Here is a 15,000-nt window from a genome sequence, read left to right as displayed (position 1 = left end):
CTACACAAGATGGAACATTCTAGGAAAGTCTGGGCCAGTGTCACATGCAAACCACTTGTTTCTTAATACACTAATGAACACCAAGTTCCATTTTCCTCTCAAGTGGTAAATGGTTAGTGCTGTTGCCTAGGAAAATCCCTCCATGTTATACTGAATACTCAGAAAGTTGCAAAATAATTATTTGGGTTTGGAAGTTTGACACTAAAAGATATTTTATGTCTCTTTGGCCAAAACATTTATTGGTAAACAACATTTGTCCCTATCATTGAAAATGGTAATACCACAGATGGCCCTTCTTTGAATAATATCCTGCAGCAATGACCTTTAAGTATAAGTCCAGAGAGACCAAGTAATCCATGAAAGATTTAATTTTATCACAAAAAATTCCAACTAACAGAGATCCTGTTGGCAGTGTTGAAGCCATTCCTGATGTCCATAATGAGGTTCAGACACTTCATGACACTCTGGGAAGTACATTATAGAGTCCAAATTACTATCTCTAATGACATTATGGTAAATCTCTGCGTGTCTGAATTTATGCATCATTTAGCTGATAGATAATGACAGCCTCAACACCTCTCATTAAGTTGACAAATGATAGATTTTCTTTTTCCCCTAAATCATAATGGACCTTGTAGTTCTTTGTTTTTCGTTAATTGAATACCTTTTTTGAGAAAAGAAAAAAAGTTCAAAACTGAGAGTGAATTTTAGTTATTTTTTTCCAAAAGAGAAATATCAAACAAGAACGTCTGTATTTTTAACAGCTCAGGTTGGGCTTGACTGTAACCATAGTTTAGCTGCTTGGAAAGGTACCCATTATTGTTCTACATCCTTCTTTAGTGCACTGTCTGCTTTTGCATGGCACAGTGGGGAAATTGGATGGAGAAAGAAGAAAAAATAAGGAGGAGAAATAAATGATTCAGGAATAGAAAAGATAAATGGTTAGGGCAAAAGAAATCATTCCTGCTCATTACTCCATAAAGTTTTGCTGAAACTATGGCTAAGTTTGCCAGACCCAGCCCTACATGGGTGCAACTTCTCCATGGACTGTAAGAGATAAAAGGCGTTGAAGTAGATATTTGAGTACTTACTATTGCCTGCTGCCATGTACTTTATATAGAGGGATAACTAGTTTTATTTCACTTCACTTATGTGCTTCATGGATTTGTACAAATTGAAGGATTATGGCAGTCCTGAAGGATTGAGCAACTCTATCTGTGCCTTTTTTTCAACAGCATTCACTCACATCATGTCTCTTGAGTCACATTTTGGTAATGCTCACAATACTTAATTAAGGTAGATACAGTGTTTTTCTAGACGTAATGCACATATTATGCACACATAATACACTGCAGTATAATGTAAACATAACTTTTATATGCACTGGAAAACCAAAACATTTATTCAACTTGCCTTACAGGGGTAGTCTGGAACCAAACCTGCAATATCTCTGAGATTTGCCTCTATGTGAACTAATTTATTTAGTCACCTTATAAAAACCTTCTGAGGTAGGATCTAAATTGGTATTGAATTTTTAGACATTTTCAGTTACAATTCAGTTTTTAAAGTATTTCCTAGTACTTACCATATATGCCTGGCTCTAAAAATAGAACAATGAACAAAGTCCATGTCCTCATGGGCTTTGTTGGGGAGTTCATGTCCTCATGGACTCTGGTGGAGAAAACGAATACCAAATGAGAAAACATACAGATACACAGAACTGATTTCAGGAAGTGATTGATGTTAAAAAATAATAATAATAAAACCGGGGCACCTGGGTGCCTCAGTGAGTTAAAGCCTTTGCCCTCAGCTCAGGTCACGATTCCAGGGTCCTGGGATCGAGCCCCGCATCAGGCTTTCTGCTCAGCAGGAGCCCGTTTCCCCCTGCCCCTCTGCCTACTTGTGATCTCTGTCTGTCAAATAAATAAATAAAATCTTTTAAAAAAGTAAAATAATAAAATATCATAGGGGAATAAAAAGTGACTGGAAGAATAGGTGTTGTTTTAGACCGAGGAGTCAGAAGAGGCGGCAACATTTAAGCAGATGCCCCCACGACTGAGCCACACGGTTATGCGGGAGAGCAATGTTCAGACAGAAAATGCAACAAGTCCGGAAGTAGCCAATGGAGGTGAGCTTGTTGCTCTCAAGGGATAGTGAAGACACTGATCTGTCTGGAGCAAATTGAGCCAGAGAAAAAGGCATGGGGCATAGTAACGAAGAAGGAGCCAGGGCAGAACATGCAGATCTTTCACACCATGATAAGTCCTCTGAATTTTGTTCTAAGTTTGGTAAAAAGCCATAGGAGAGTTTATACAAACAAGGAAGCATCCTTTAGAAAGATCACTGTGGCTGCTGTTTGAAAAATAGACTCTAGGGGACCTCAGGGAGAAACAGTCCAGCTACGTGGGTGTCTCACAGGCTCCATCAAGAGATATTTTTGGTTTTTTAAAAAAGGTCCCCAAAAGAGTCGAATGTGCATCCAGGGTTGAGAAACTGGTTTACATTTAAGAGAAAGGAATTTGATTGAAAGAATATCACTGCTTCTCCAAAAAGAAAAACTTATTAAAAGCATTTTAGGATACATCCTTCCTTGTCACTGAAATAACTGTTTTAATAAATCCTACTTATACTGATTTAAAACCAGTGAGTATGTGGTTTTGAGTGGGTTTTATTATTTTAATTTTGTGTCTATTTTCTCTCTCCTTTCTCCTCTTCCTCCTGCTCCCTCCATCTTCCCTAATCTCTCTGTTCTTCCCACAACAGGAACTTGGAAAGTCGTGGGAGGAAGTTCAACTGGAAGATGATCGGGAGTTGCTAGACCATCAGGAAGAGTAAGATTTGTTATGGCTGCTAATTAATTGCTGTGTTTTAAGAGTAGGAAAACAATTCTATAGTTTGGTTTAAAGTGATTATTCTGAAGACAATAGAAACGAAGAAAACTTTCTCTCCTTGTCATCATCCGTCCATGTAATAGTGCAAAAACCTGAATTCCAAGTAACTTTGACATAAAAATCACTAAAGCAACTGTTACTCCAGCGAAATAGTCTTTTGCCATTAGAACTGTTAATTGAGGGGTGACTGGGTGACACAGTTGAACATCTGACTCTTGGTCTTGGCTCAGGTCTTGATCTCAAAGCCATGAAATCGGGTCCCACATCAAGCTCTTTGCTCAGTGTGGAGTCATCTTGTCCCTCTCCCTCTGCTCCTCCTCCTCCTCTCTCGCTCTCAAATAAATAAATAAAATCTTTTAAAATAAATAAATTAATTTTTTAAAAAAACAACTTTAGGGGCTCTTGAGTGGCTCAGTTGGTTAAGCATCTGCCTTCAGCTCAGGTCATGATCCTAGGGTCCTAGAATCGAACCCCATGCCTCCCTGCTCAGTAAGAAGTGTACTTCTCCCTCTCCCTTCCCCAATCCCCCCACCCCTGCTTGTCCTGTCTATCACTCTCTCAAATAAATAAATAAGATCCTTAAAAATAAATATATAAATAAATAAAAATAAAATTTTAAAAGTTTTTTAAAAAGCTGTTAATTGAACACACAAGTAAAAAATAATGCAGAGAAAGATACATCCCACTGGTATTTTGCTCACTTGGTTAGTGCCCAGATCTTGAAGTTACACAAACTTTGAACTCTCCATGCTGCTTGTCATTGGAGTAGAGAATGTCACGGAACTAACCTTGTTCCATGTACATCCCATTGACCTAGTTAAAATATTCACAGCTTCTTTCCTTGGAATTACAAACTTGGGAAGTGTTCTTTTCAACCTTAAAGGATTCCCTGTTACTCATCCTCTTTTTTTCCAAAGATGCTTGACCTTATTTCTCTCTTGGGATTTCAGTTTCCCAGGCTTAGGACAAGAAGTTGATAGTGTCTTCAAAATAAGTCAGGGGATGGGGAGTAGACAGGAATGGTAACATGGGTCCTGTGTGGTTTTTGATCTCTCTGTTTATCACCAGATTTAACACTTAAAATGATCAGTATTTCTCACATGAAGGATACATGGTTTGCCTTTTTAAAACACACCATTTGTCATGCAGAGACACACTCCCAGCATCGTACCTCACAGCATGTGTACTTAGTGGTTGTGGCTAATGAGAGGGAGCATCGCATCTACTGATGTGCCTCCTTTGTGAATTAAACCTAGTTGTGTCAGAAAGACATTAATCTGATTCTGTAGTAAAATAGCTGCTCAGAAGAGAAGCAAATAGAAGAAAATGGAGCAGCACCTGTTCACTATTTATATTAATTTCATGGTGCTGCTTTGAATTTCAAAACTATATCAAAAAGTCATAATATGATGTGACAATCTTTACAAAAATGTCAGAGTTGAAAGAGAGTGGCAGGGTTTCCCAGGGGGGAGGAAGTAATAGCAAGTGACTGCTTAGTACACCCTCTTAATGAGGGGAATCTCTCTATTTGCTGTTTTCTTTTTAACACAGTGACTGGTCTGATTGGGAAGAACACCCTGACTCTGCTGTCTGCCTATTTTGTGAAAAGCAAGCAGAAACCATTGAGAAATTATGTGTCCACATGGAGGTGAGATACTTTTATTCATTTGAATTTTGTTTTGTTCTAACAGGGACACTGATCATGACTGCAGTCTTATCAGCTTATGTTTAGTCTGCCATTATCCTATTCCGAAAAGTGCTGTAAGTGGGGCACCTGATGGCTCAGTTGGCTAAGCATCCACCTCATGGTTTCAGCTCATGTCATGAACTCAGGGTTGTAAGATCGAGCCCCGAGTTCAACACCACCCTCAGCGTAGAGTCTACTTGAAAGATTCTCTCCCTCTGCCCCTCCTCCTGTGCTCACTCGTGCCCTCCCCCCACCCCCGGCCAAATAAATAAATAAATCTTTTATTAAAAAGAAAGTGATATAGGCAAAACAGAAGAGACAGGCCCAATCCATCAAGAAGAACCAGAACTCAGGGCAATTTAGTATAATGCACAAGACCTGTGCAAACTGTTGGAGTGGGATTTCACAGACCACTGAGGCCATCCTACCTCTGAGATGTTTATGAGATAATTCTAGCTTACAATGTGGGCCCTGTAACCATGAGTAACAATACTCAAGATATGGACGGTTCTGCATCTTTTTCCACTGCCTCCTGTGCTAGTGAATAAGGAAAGCAGGAAAGGGTTCCTGAAGCCCTTGAGGGAAATGGGCAGTGGGGCATGGGCAGTGTAGAGGCTGAGGGTACAGGATGTGATTGTGCAGCTCCTGCAGTTGTAAGAATTTGGAGGGAAGAAATTTGAGGGTATTTCCAGTTCGTGTGTTCCCTTCTGGATGCCATTTTTATGTTATAATGAAGCTTGAAGCTGGCAGTTCTAAACCTTTTTTCACCCCAGTATATCTGAGAGATGACACACTCCCAACAGCTCTGATCCTCAGCTGGACAGTGCGGGTGAAGAGGGGGGACATCTAATGAGTCATGACAGTACTGCAGCTTAAAGGTAGAGGAGTGATTATAATTAAAAAATATTACTGGATGATTCTGATTCGCTCTTCCTACCCTCCCCCAGCCATCTCTGCCAACAGTAACGCAGATTATCCTGTTTCACCCACCTTCTCCCTGCTCTCATTCAGAAACACTCTTCTTAGTTCCATTTTAAAAAAAAATAGAATGTATGTGAAAGGTCATGAGCATTTACCCTTAAGAAAGCAGAGAGTCGTTTTCTCTGAAACAGGTTAGCTAATAGTATGTGTGTATAATTTCCAGTGTTTAAATTTAATTAATAATATCCTAATATCTTTGAATTGAAAGGAGTCTTAATACCCCTACCTTGTATAGGAAATTTCCTTTGCAACATCCTTGACCTGTGTCCTCGCCCTCTGCTCAGTCACTTCCAGTCATAAAGTACCATGGATTTCCTAATTATCCGGCCTCTGATGTTACATTGAATGCCTTCATAGGAAGTTAGATGTTCTTTATTCTCTGTAAGCTTTTAAGTTCAAACATTTACCCAGATGGACGATTGCACAAGTGGAACAGAAGAAGACTGCATTGTAAAAATCAAAAGAAATAAAATTTATGGGAAGATGTCAGTGAAGAGAAATTTGCATTAAACAGTATGCTTAATGGCATAAAATGAAAAGCGGATTTGTAAAATTACCTATCTGCTTGTGTAGCAGAGGACCTATATCCATAATTGTAGTCCAGGCACACAATACAGTAAATAGGGCCACATTTTACCACAGACTGAGGACACTTTGTCAGATTGCAGAATGCATACATAGTAAATTGTGAAAACTGTAGATACAAACTGTGAATAATTAAAATGTTTCAACTGATTGGCATGACTTGTTTGGACTGTGCTTTAAAAAGTAGTTGGATGTGGTTGGGGGAAGCAGTTATATTTCGAATACTTCAAAAGCAGAACATGATGAACTGAGACTGAGTTTCAACAGTGTTCAAACTCCTATGAATAAGCCGTCTGTTTATAACTTCAGCCTGAAAGATTAAATAATTTATATGCTCACAGATATTCATTCCTTTTTTAGGATGCTCACGAGTTTGATCTCCTCAAAATAAAGTCAGAACTTGGTGAGTTTGATTCAGAAGTTGTTTTCCATGATGTTGCGTTTTTATACACACTCCTGTAAATGATGCCTTGTTCAGGAGTCGTGATTGGAGAATGCACAGCCAAATGTGTCTCTCCACAGATGGTCTCAATGGGACTGCCTGAAGCAGTGATTCACAACCATTTTGAACTGTAATACTCAAATATGGTTTTTTATTTCATATGGTCTTTCTTCTTTCCTACATACATGAATCCTTCAAATAAAATACAAGCTAATGATTAGTATCTATTATAAATAAAGTGGAAGCGGCTAAGAGAAAGCCCATGGATTTTTGAGGTCAGACTAGGGTTCATAGTCCCGCTCCAGCACTTACTGGCTGTGTGACATAATGCCTCAGGTCAACAGAATGTGAAGGGAGTGGACAATATATATAAAACAGCTACTATACTGCCTGACAGTGTAGCTAGATTATTTGTCACAGATGGACCCAATTGTATCATTTTCAGTATAAGTATGATGGAAAGATTAGGGGCATGAAGATGTAAATTACTGACTTGTTAATGGATCAAAGGCAGTAGAATACTCACTTCCCACACCTCAGCTTACTGACTGACTACTTTCCTAGACTCTGGAAAGTGTTACTTTACTTTGCTCTTCTTACAGACATGTATGTATGTCAAATGCTGGCTCTACCACCCACTAGCTGTGCAACCTTGGCCAGTCTCCTAATAGATAATGTGGATATGATAATACTACCTATGTGGTAGAGTTCTGCAAGAATTAAATGTATTAATGAGTGGAAACTAGTTAGAACAGTGGCTAGCACATAAGCCTTATATAAGTATTAGCTGTTATTGTTTGGTATCTATTATTCTTTATAATTGTAGTGCCTCTTCAGGTTGGTTAATACAGAGAAGTGACTCAGGCACTTGGATGGTACAGATGGTTAAGCATTCGACTTTGGCTCAGGTCATGATCTCAGGGTCCTGGGATGGAGCTCCACTTCAGGCTCCATACTCAGCACAAAGTCTGCTTGTCCATCTGCCCTTCCCCCTGCTCATGCTCACTCACTCTCTCTTCCTCTTTCAAAAAAATAAATAAAACCTTAAAAAAAAAAGAATTGGCTCTTTTAAAATATTATAACAATTCAGAAATAGGCCTGACCAGTTGTCTGATGATTGTATAAACTATCTTATTTCAGGATTAAATTTCTACCAACAAGTAAAACTGGTCAATTTCATCCGGAGACAAATTCACCAATGTAAATGTTATGGCTGCCATGTGAAATTCAAATCCAAAGCAGAGTTAAGGACGCATATGGAAGAAGCTAAACATACATCACTGCTTCCTGAAAGAAAGACGTGGGATCAACCAGAGTGAGTACTACTCAACCAATCATCTACTTCTTTGCTCCATATCCCTTATTTGTTCCATTATTCAGTTTCTCCAGACCTTAATGAAAGAGAAAGATACGTTTTTAAAAAGAGCAAAAATCTTCAAAAAACCGTATTTTTAAAGGAATCCCCTTTTATAAGTATAACCAACTCTAGTATTTTTGTGGTATGAAGAAAAAGATGTAAGTATAGAAGTGAAGATTTTTTTCTTTATATTTTTGTTAACAGATTATTGCATGCATTTTTTTATATGTAATACATATCAATTGCATCATTTTTAATGGTTGTCAGATATCCCATTCAATAGATATACCCTAATTTCCTAGCTATTGAAGTCGTTTCTTGCATTTTGCTCTTATAAATAGTAATACAGTGAATATCCATATGCCTGCATTGTTGCACACTTGTCTCATTTTTCATTTAGATAAACTTCTAGAAATAAAATTATTCTGTCAAAGAGCACACAACTATTAGGGCTTTTGGTATATATTTTGCATCTCAGAACTTTATAAATGTTAAGCAGTTGGTCCACTGATCTGTACTATGGAGGTGGTATCAGACTCCCCGATATCCTTTGCTAGTTCAGCCATCTGGGCTGGTTCTCATAGCAGTCTGGACAACCTCAGCTGGGAGAACCTTGGAGAGGGTGTAGGGTTCTAGCCGCCTGGAGGTTTCTCTCTTCTTAGGAAATGTTAAATTAGTGCCCCCCCCCGTCCCCCAATACTAGCCCCAAAGCTCTAGATTTTCCTCTAGAAAATCCCAGATTTCAGGGCACCTGGGTGGTTCATGCAGTTAAACGTCCCAACTCTTGGTTTCAGGTCATGATCATAGGGTCATGAGATCGACCCCCACATCAGGCTCTGTACTCAGCATGGAATCTGTCTGAGATTCTCCTTTTATCCCTCACCCCTCTCACACTCCCTTGCTCTCTCTGTCTCTTTCTCTCTCCCAAATAAATAAATAAATATCTTCTTTAAAAAGAATGCAAGAAAGAAAAGTCCCGATTTGTGAGAGACAAAGTTGGTCCTGGATTGCCTGAGACCCTGTTCCTGTAATTCTTAAATAAGTTGAAATCTTTAGAGATAACTCCAGAACTAACTCCTAAGTGTGTCCAGAAAAAGGAGCCAGAACAATAGACATAAAATTCTATAAATGTTTTAATTTTTATTCACCTAGGATGAAGGAACCAGTAGTGATTAGGTTGGGAAGAAAACACACACATTCAAAGGAAACAGTGTTTTCATCAGGTATTTAAAGGACTCATGTATGAAAAAGTAGCCATATTTGAGTTTTGGTAATCTTCTAGGGAAGAACTGGAACCTTTGAATAGAAATGAAGGGGGTTCATTTTTAGCTTCATTCATGGCAATATCTCTAACAACTAGCTGCCCAATACTGGAGTAAGCTGCCTTTTCAGATAGTGAGCTCTTGTGGGAATGTCAAACAGAGGCTGAATGGGCAGCTAGCAAGGATGCAGCTAAGACTGGTATCAGCCAGTAAAGGTCAAAGTAAAAGTAATTCAGAAGTTGTCTCCCATACCATGTTTGCAAAATGCCGTTGAAATTATTGGCGAGGAAACCCAGCAGAATTATACTAATTATACTAATGTCAACTGCCTAGAAACTTTTGTGGATGAGTTATAGTTTGGTTATTCATTATATCTGTGGTTGTTTTCAGGTATTATTTTCCAACCTATGAAAACGACACTCTGCTATGTACACTGTCTGACAGTGAGAGTGACCTGACAGCTCAGGAACAAAATGGAAATATTACCATCATCAGTGAAGATATATCTAAACTGCATGCTTTGAAACAAAGCAGTATTTTGAATCAGTTGCTACTACATGAGAGTTTGAAAAACTAGAAGAAAATGCCACAGAAAAACTAGAAGACAATGCAACTTCTTGTGTTTTTTCTCTTATGAGACGATTAATAGAATAGTTTAAATTTGAAGAATTTAAACAGAAGAATAGTTTAAATTTGAACATCAGCAAAGGATTACTCCTTGGTGAAATAAAATTTTAAAAAGTACTTTCCAAAAAATAAAATGAGGACTTTTTGTATTTTTGTCTATAAAGTTTTACTATATAATCATTATAAATGATCTAATTTCATTAGACTCAATTATTTATAATAAGGAAGACATTTGGAGCACCTGGCTGGCTCAGCTGATGGAGCATGTGACTCTTGATCTCGGGGTTCATGAGTTTGAGCCCCACATTAGGTGAACAGACTGCTTTAAAAAATTCTTTTCTTTTTTAAATAAAGAAGACGTGTAAATCACAAAGAAATGAAATGTTCAAATTATTTATAAAGTTAGTTTCAGCGTAATTTCACTTTCCTCCGCCACAGGCTTTCTTCATCCAACAAGTCACAGAATTTGACTACACTGGGGAAGATTTAGAGTGACCAAAAAGAGGATCCAGTAAAAGAAAGGAAAAATGGTCAAAGACCTGGAGAATGCACAGATTGGAAGCAATTTCAGAAAAGTATAAATCTGACTATCATTATTGCTTTCTGCATAGAGTAATCAAACTCCCTAGAAATGGGCATCAAGCCTCGTCTTCTACAATGTATCTATCATTAGCAGATCAGTACCATTTTTTAAAAACATAAACATAATGCCATTATGACATCTAACAAAATTAACTTATTAATATCCTATGTTTTCAATTTTCCCTAGCTTTCTCAAGATGTCCTTTTACAGTATTATCAGTTACAGGACAGATACTGTATGCTTTCTAATTAGATGCACTGAGGAAGACAAAACATGTTTGAGGATTCCTTCCAAAAATGCATTAACACGAATATAACAAGGAAACATTAATCAAACCCAAGTTGAGGGACAGTCAACCAAATAACTGGCCTTTATTCTTCAAAAGTCAAGGTCATGAAAAACAAAAACTAAAATATTCTTTTAGATTAAAGGAAACTAAAAAGATAATACTACATGCAATCCTGTATTAGATTCTGGACCCCCCCAAAATTTTCTTTTGCCGTAAAAGATCTAGTGGGACAAATAGTACACTTTTAATAAGATCGGTAGCTACTGTTAATTGGTGTTAATTTCCAGATTTTGACAATTGTACTGTGGTTATTTATGAGAATGTCCATGTCTTTAGATAATACACAGTTAAACTTACAGGTAAAAGAGCATTTTGGTTGCAACTTACTCTCAGAAAACAAATGTGAATATATAGAGAGAGGATGCTAAAGTGAATGTGGTGAGTTGTTAACATTTGGGTAATCTAAAACTCCTTAACAGTTGGTTTGTTTAAATCAGGTCCCATGGAGCACCTACCTGGGTGGCTCAGTTGGTTGGGTGGCTGCCTTCGCAAAGCAGGTCATGATGTCAGGATCTTGAAATCGAGCCCTGAATCAGGTTCCCTGCTCAGTGGAGAGTCTGTTGCTCCTTATCCCTCTGCCCCTCCCCCATGTCATGCTCATACTCTCTCAAATCAATAAAATCTTTTAAAAAAAATTGGGTCCTAGGTGAGATTCATATATTGCATTTGATTGGTATGGTTCTTAAGGGTCTTATAATCTATACAGTTTGTGCCTCCTTCCTCTTAAAATGTCACTTTTTTGTTAAAGAAACTAAGCCCATTATCTCACTTTCTGTATGTGGATGATCAGATGCTCTTTGTGTCATTTAACATGTTCCTCTATCACCCATTTTTCTTGCTGACTGGTGGACTTAAGTTCCAGTAAATTTGTGTTCAAAAACTTATTTGCACAAATTATTTATAAGAAATACTGTTGCTGTTGTATCACATCAGGCACATAATATCCCTAGTACCAGTTTTTAGAGATTTTAGAGCTGATAGTCCACTCAGGTGTTGTCAGTCAGTGCATCATTATAAAGTTCCCCATCGATCTTTTATCTAACTCACTCAGTATTCATTGGTAATTGTTACTTATTATTTTTTCTAGTGACTGCAAAGTGATGATTTTCTAATGCTGTCACTTCTTTTACAGTACATTCTTTACATAGCATGTGTGCTATAGAGTACTGGAGTTTGAAGTTGTAGTTTCCAACAGTTAATACCAGCCTCTGTAGGCAGTGCCCAAAGACTAATCTTGAAGTCATGTGACCTGTCATGAGTCTCAGGAGTCATCCCCCAGGGGCACCTGGGCGGCTCGGTCATTAAGCATCTGCCTTCAGCTCAGGTCATGATTCCAGGGTCCTGGTATGGAGCCCCAGATGGGCTCCCTGATGAGCGGGAAGCCTGCTTCTCCCTCTCCCACTCCCTGCTTGTGTTCTCTCTCTCTCTCTCTTTGTCAAGTAAATAAATAAAATCTTAAAAAAAAAAGTCATCCCCTGCCATGTGATCCAAAAGTGACTGGATATAAATTTTAGAGGCTCTGACCATGGCTTTAGTTTTCAAAGCCTCCAACTTTGCAGACTTCTGCACAGATCTCTTATGAAACACCAAGCAGAGGGACTCCTAGATGGCTCAATTGGTTAAGCGTCTGCCTTTGGCTCAGGTCATGAACTCAGGGTCCTGACTTTGAGCCTTCTGCCCAGTGGGGAGAGCGCTACTCCCTCTCACCCTCCCTCTGCTGTCTCTGTCTCAAATAAATAAATAAGATCCTTTTTTAAAAGGGGGGGGCACCTGTGTGTTTTTGGCTCAGGTCATGATCTTGGGGTCATGAGAGCCCCACTTCCAGCTCTGCCCTCAGTGGGGAGTCAGCCTGAGAGTGACTCTCCCTCTGCCCCCTCCCCCTCCAAAATAAATAAATCTTTTTTTTTTAAGCAAAAAAAAAATAAATAAATAAAAGCCATTATAATGGAAAATGCCTAAGTTAAAGACACGATTGAGTTAAATTGTTTTAAAACCAAAGAAGACAGTCCTATGCCTAGAACCTTGTGTGTCTAGGAATCAGATTTGTTCAGGAAGTGTGTAGAGTGTTTCTAGAATATGCTTCAGTTTTAAAACAGGAGCAATGAAAGAATGAGAACAAAATTAAGAATAATTAAGCTTGTGAAGGAGAAAGGTTTTTTGGAGATAAAGTTGAGATCTTAAAGAACAGATGAGGTGGATATAAAAGGAAAAATGAAATTGAAGGACAGATAAAAGGGAAAAGATATAAGAGGTTATTTTTAAAATGTGTAGATGTTTTGGAGGTTTGGGGTGGGGTTTTTTTTAGCTCAGAAATAATAACTTGGTCCCAAAAAAATCAAACAAGAATAGAAGCAAAATTTCAGCCAACTGTGCTGACTCTCAGAGAACGAGCAAGAATATAGACCACTACTGGCAAAGGACTCTCTTAGAGCTACACAGAAAATAGAGACTACTTGTCAAGAACTATTGGCAACTCCTCAAAAATTGGGACACTGATGCAAAGTGTACCCTGAAAGGTTGGACAATTCAAAAGGGGAGGATCAATCAGATGAAAGTACACTATTCAAGGGATCATTGAATGGGTTTCCAGATGTCACTAGAATTGTAAATAGAGATACAAGTGCTATCTATGCCCAGAGGGAGCAGGCTTGAGAAATTCTGAAAATTAATACTAAATAAAGGTAACCAGAAAACATGAAACATAACAGAGAGCTAATAAGGACAGTGATAAACGGAATCCAAGCCCGGATTGGCTATTAGCCTAATCAGAAAATGCATGCTAGTTATCTAACTCAGAAAGGTGAGAGTGGCCAAGGTTTTTTTGTTGTTGTTTTTATTGTTTTAAGATTTTATTTATTTACTTTGACAGGGAGATAGCCCAAGTAGGCAGAGTGGCAGGCAGAGGGAGAGGGAGAAGCCGCTTCCCACTGAGCAGGGAGCCCAGTGCTGGGCTCCGTCCTGAGCCAAAGGCAGAATCTCAACTGACTGAGCCACCCAGGCCCCCCTGGCCAAGGTTTTTGTTTGTTTGGTTTGGTTTTGTGTTTGTTTTGGTTTTGTTTTGTTTGTTTGTTTGTTTGTTTGTTTTTGAACAACCGTTGCTTTTGGCCAAGCAGACCTAGTGATTTATCTCTCAAAACAGAAGACCCCATTAGACGAAATCTAGAACAGAATGTCAGGTAAGTACATGTCTAGACCAGAAAGAAGAGAAAGATTTAAAAGGAAAGGAAAAAAAGGCATCAGACTGTAGAAACACTAGGCCTTTATTGGGGAATTTTAACTTACTAGGAGGTAAGTTAAACTGTGACAAATCCAGCGGTTCCACTTTGAAAGGCATAGAGGGGAAGTCAAGACCCAGAACATATGCACTATTGCTGACAAAGGCAGAATGGAGGGAAATACTGCTGGAGGCCTGGGCCAATCAAAAGCAAGGGAAGGTGGACTGCTGAGGAGGGCTCCACAGAGGTATCTGTCCACACCGGTACAATTAATCTGGTAGTCCAGTTGCCCCCATATTCATTCTCCATTTCTTGAATAATAAGTTTAGTTGGGTATATGACAGCTAGAATGAAGACTACATTTCCCAGGTTCTCCAGCAGCTCAGGACACTTCCTCGTCTACATGACAGTAAATGAGATGCAAGCAGAAGAGTCGAGTGTGACAGCTTCCTTAAGATACTAGACAAAGCACTCTCTGCTTTCCTTTCATCCCTTCCTGCTCTGTTGCCAAAGATGTCTGCATATGGGACAGGGAGGTCAAACCAAGCGTGATGGAGCAAGAGGGTCAAAGGAACCTGGATCCCTATCTTGAGGCTACACCAGCCCTTGAACGATGACCTAGACGTTCATCTGAATGGAATAAATATCTACCTCCCCACTGTTACTTTGGGGGTTTTGTGATTCATAGCTCAACCTAGAAATTTCAGCTGCAGAAATGATCATAGCAGCTTTAGTTCAGGAATCTGCTGAGGATGTTTTCCAGGTGAAACCAACGAGGGGATGAAAGAGAAGCTACCCTTCAAAAAAAGGCTTTATAGGCCTGTCATTCCACAGCAAAGACCAACAGCACAGGCCAGTGTGGAAACCATGTGGTTATATTTAGAGTCTAGATTCCCACAGATCAGGCAGGGGATATTGTAGACAGAGGGCTCAGAGGGGGAAGGAAAAGTAAAAAGGTTTTTAAGATTTGAGATGGGAGGGGTGCCTGGGTGGCTCAGTGGGTTAAGCCTCTGCTTTCGGC

General features: G+C 38.9%; 1 protein-coding gene across 4 annotated transcripts in view; it reads left to right on the top strand.

The window, feature by feature from the left end:
- The window catches only part of ZNF277 (zinc finger protein 277), a 104,160-nt gene extending 93,946 nt beyond the window's left edge, over nt 1-10,214 (top strand). For all 4 annotated transcript variants that reach the window (XM_059396550.1, XM_059396551.1, XM_059396553.1 and 1 more), the window contains 5 exons: nt 2,764-2,831; nt 4,443-4,539; nt 6,505-6,547; nt 7,727-7,901; nt 9,596-10,214. In XM_059396550.1, coding sequence (XP_059252533.1) covers nt 2,764-2,831; nt 4,443-4,539; nt 6,505-6,547; nt 7,727-7,901; nt 9,596-9,782 — 570 coding nt within the window. In that variant the 3' untranslated portion in view covers nt 9,783-10,214. The remainder of the gene's footprint in view (nt 1-2,763; nt 2,832-4,442; nt 4,540-6,504; nt 6,548-7,726; nt 7,902-9,595) is intronic.
- The last annotated feature ends 4,786 nt before the right edge of the window (nt 10,215-15,000 follow it).

This window comes from Mustela nigripes, chromosome 4 (genome assembly GCF_022355385.1).
Source record: "Mustela nigripes isolate SB6536 chromosome 4, MUSNIG.SB6536, whole genome shotgun sequence".
Classification (NCBI taxonomy): domain Eukaryota; kingdom Metazoa; phylum Chordata; class Mammalia; order Carnivora; family Mustelidae; genus Mustela; species Mustela nigripes.
The sequence above is the reverse complement of the archived record's forward strand: the minus strand, read 5'-3'. Positions and strand labels throughout refer to the sequence as shown.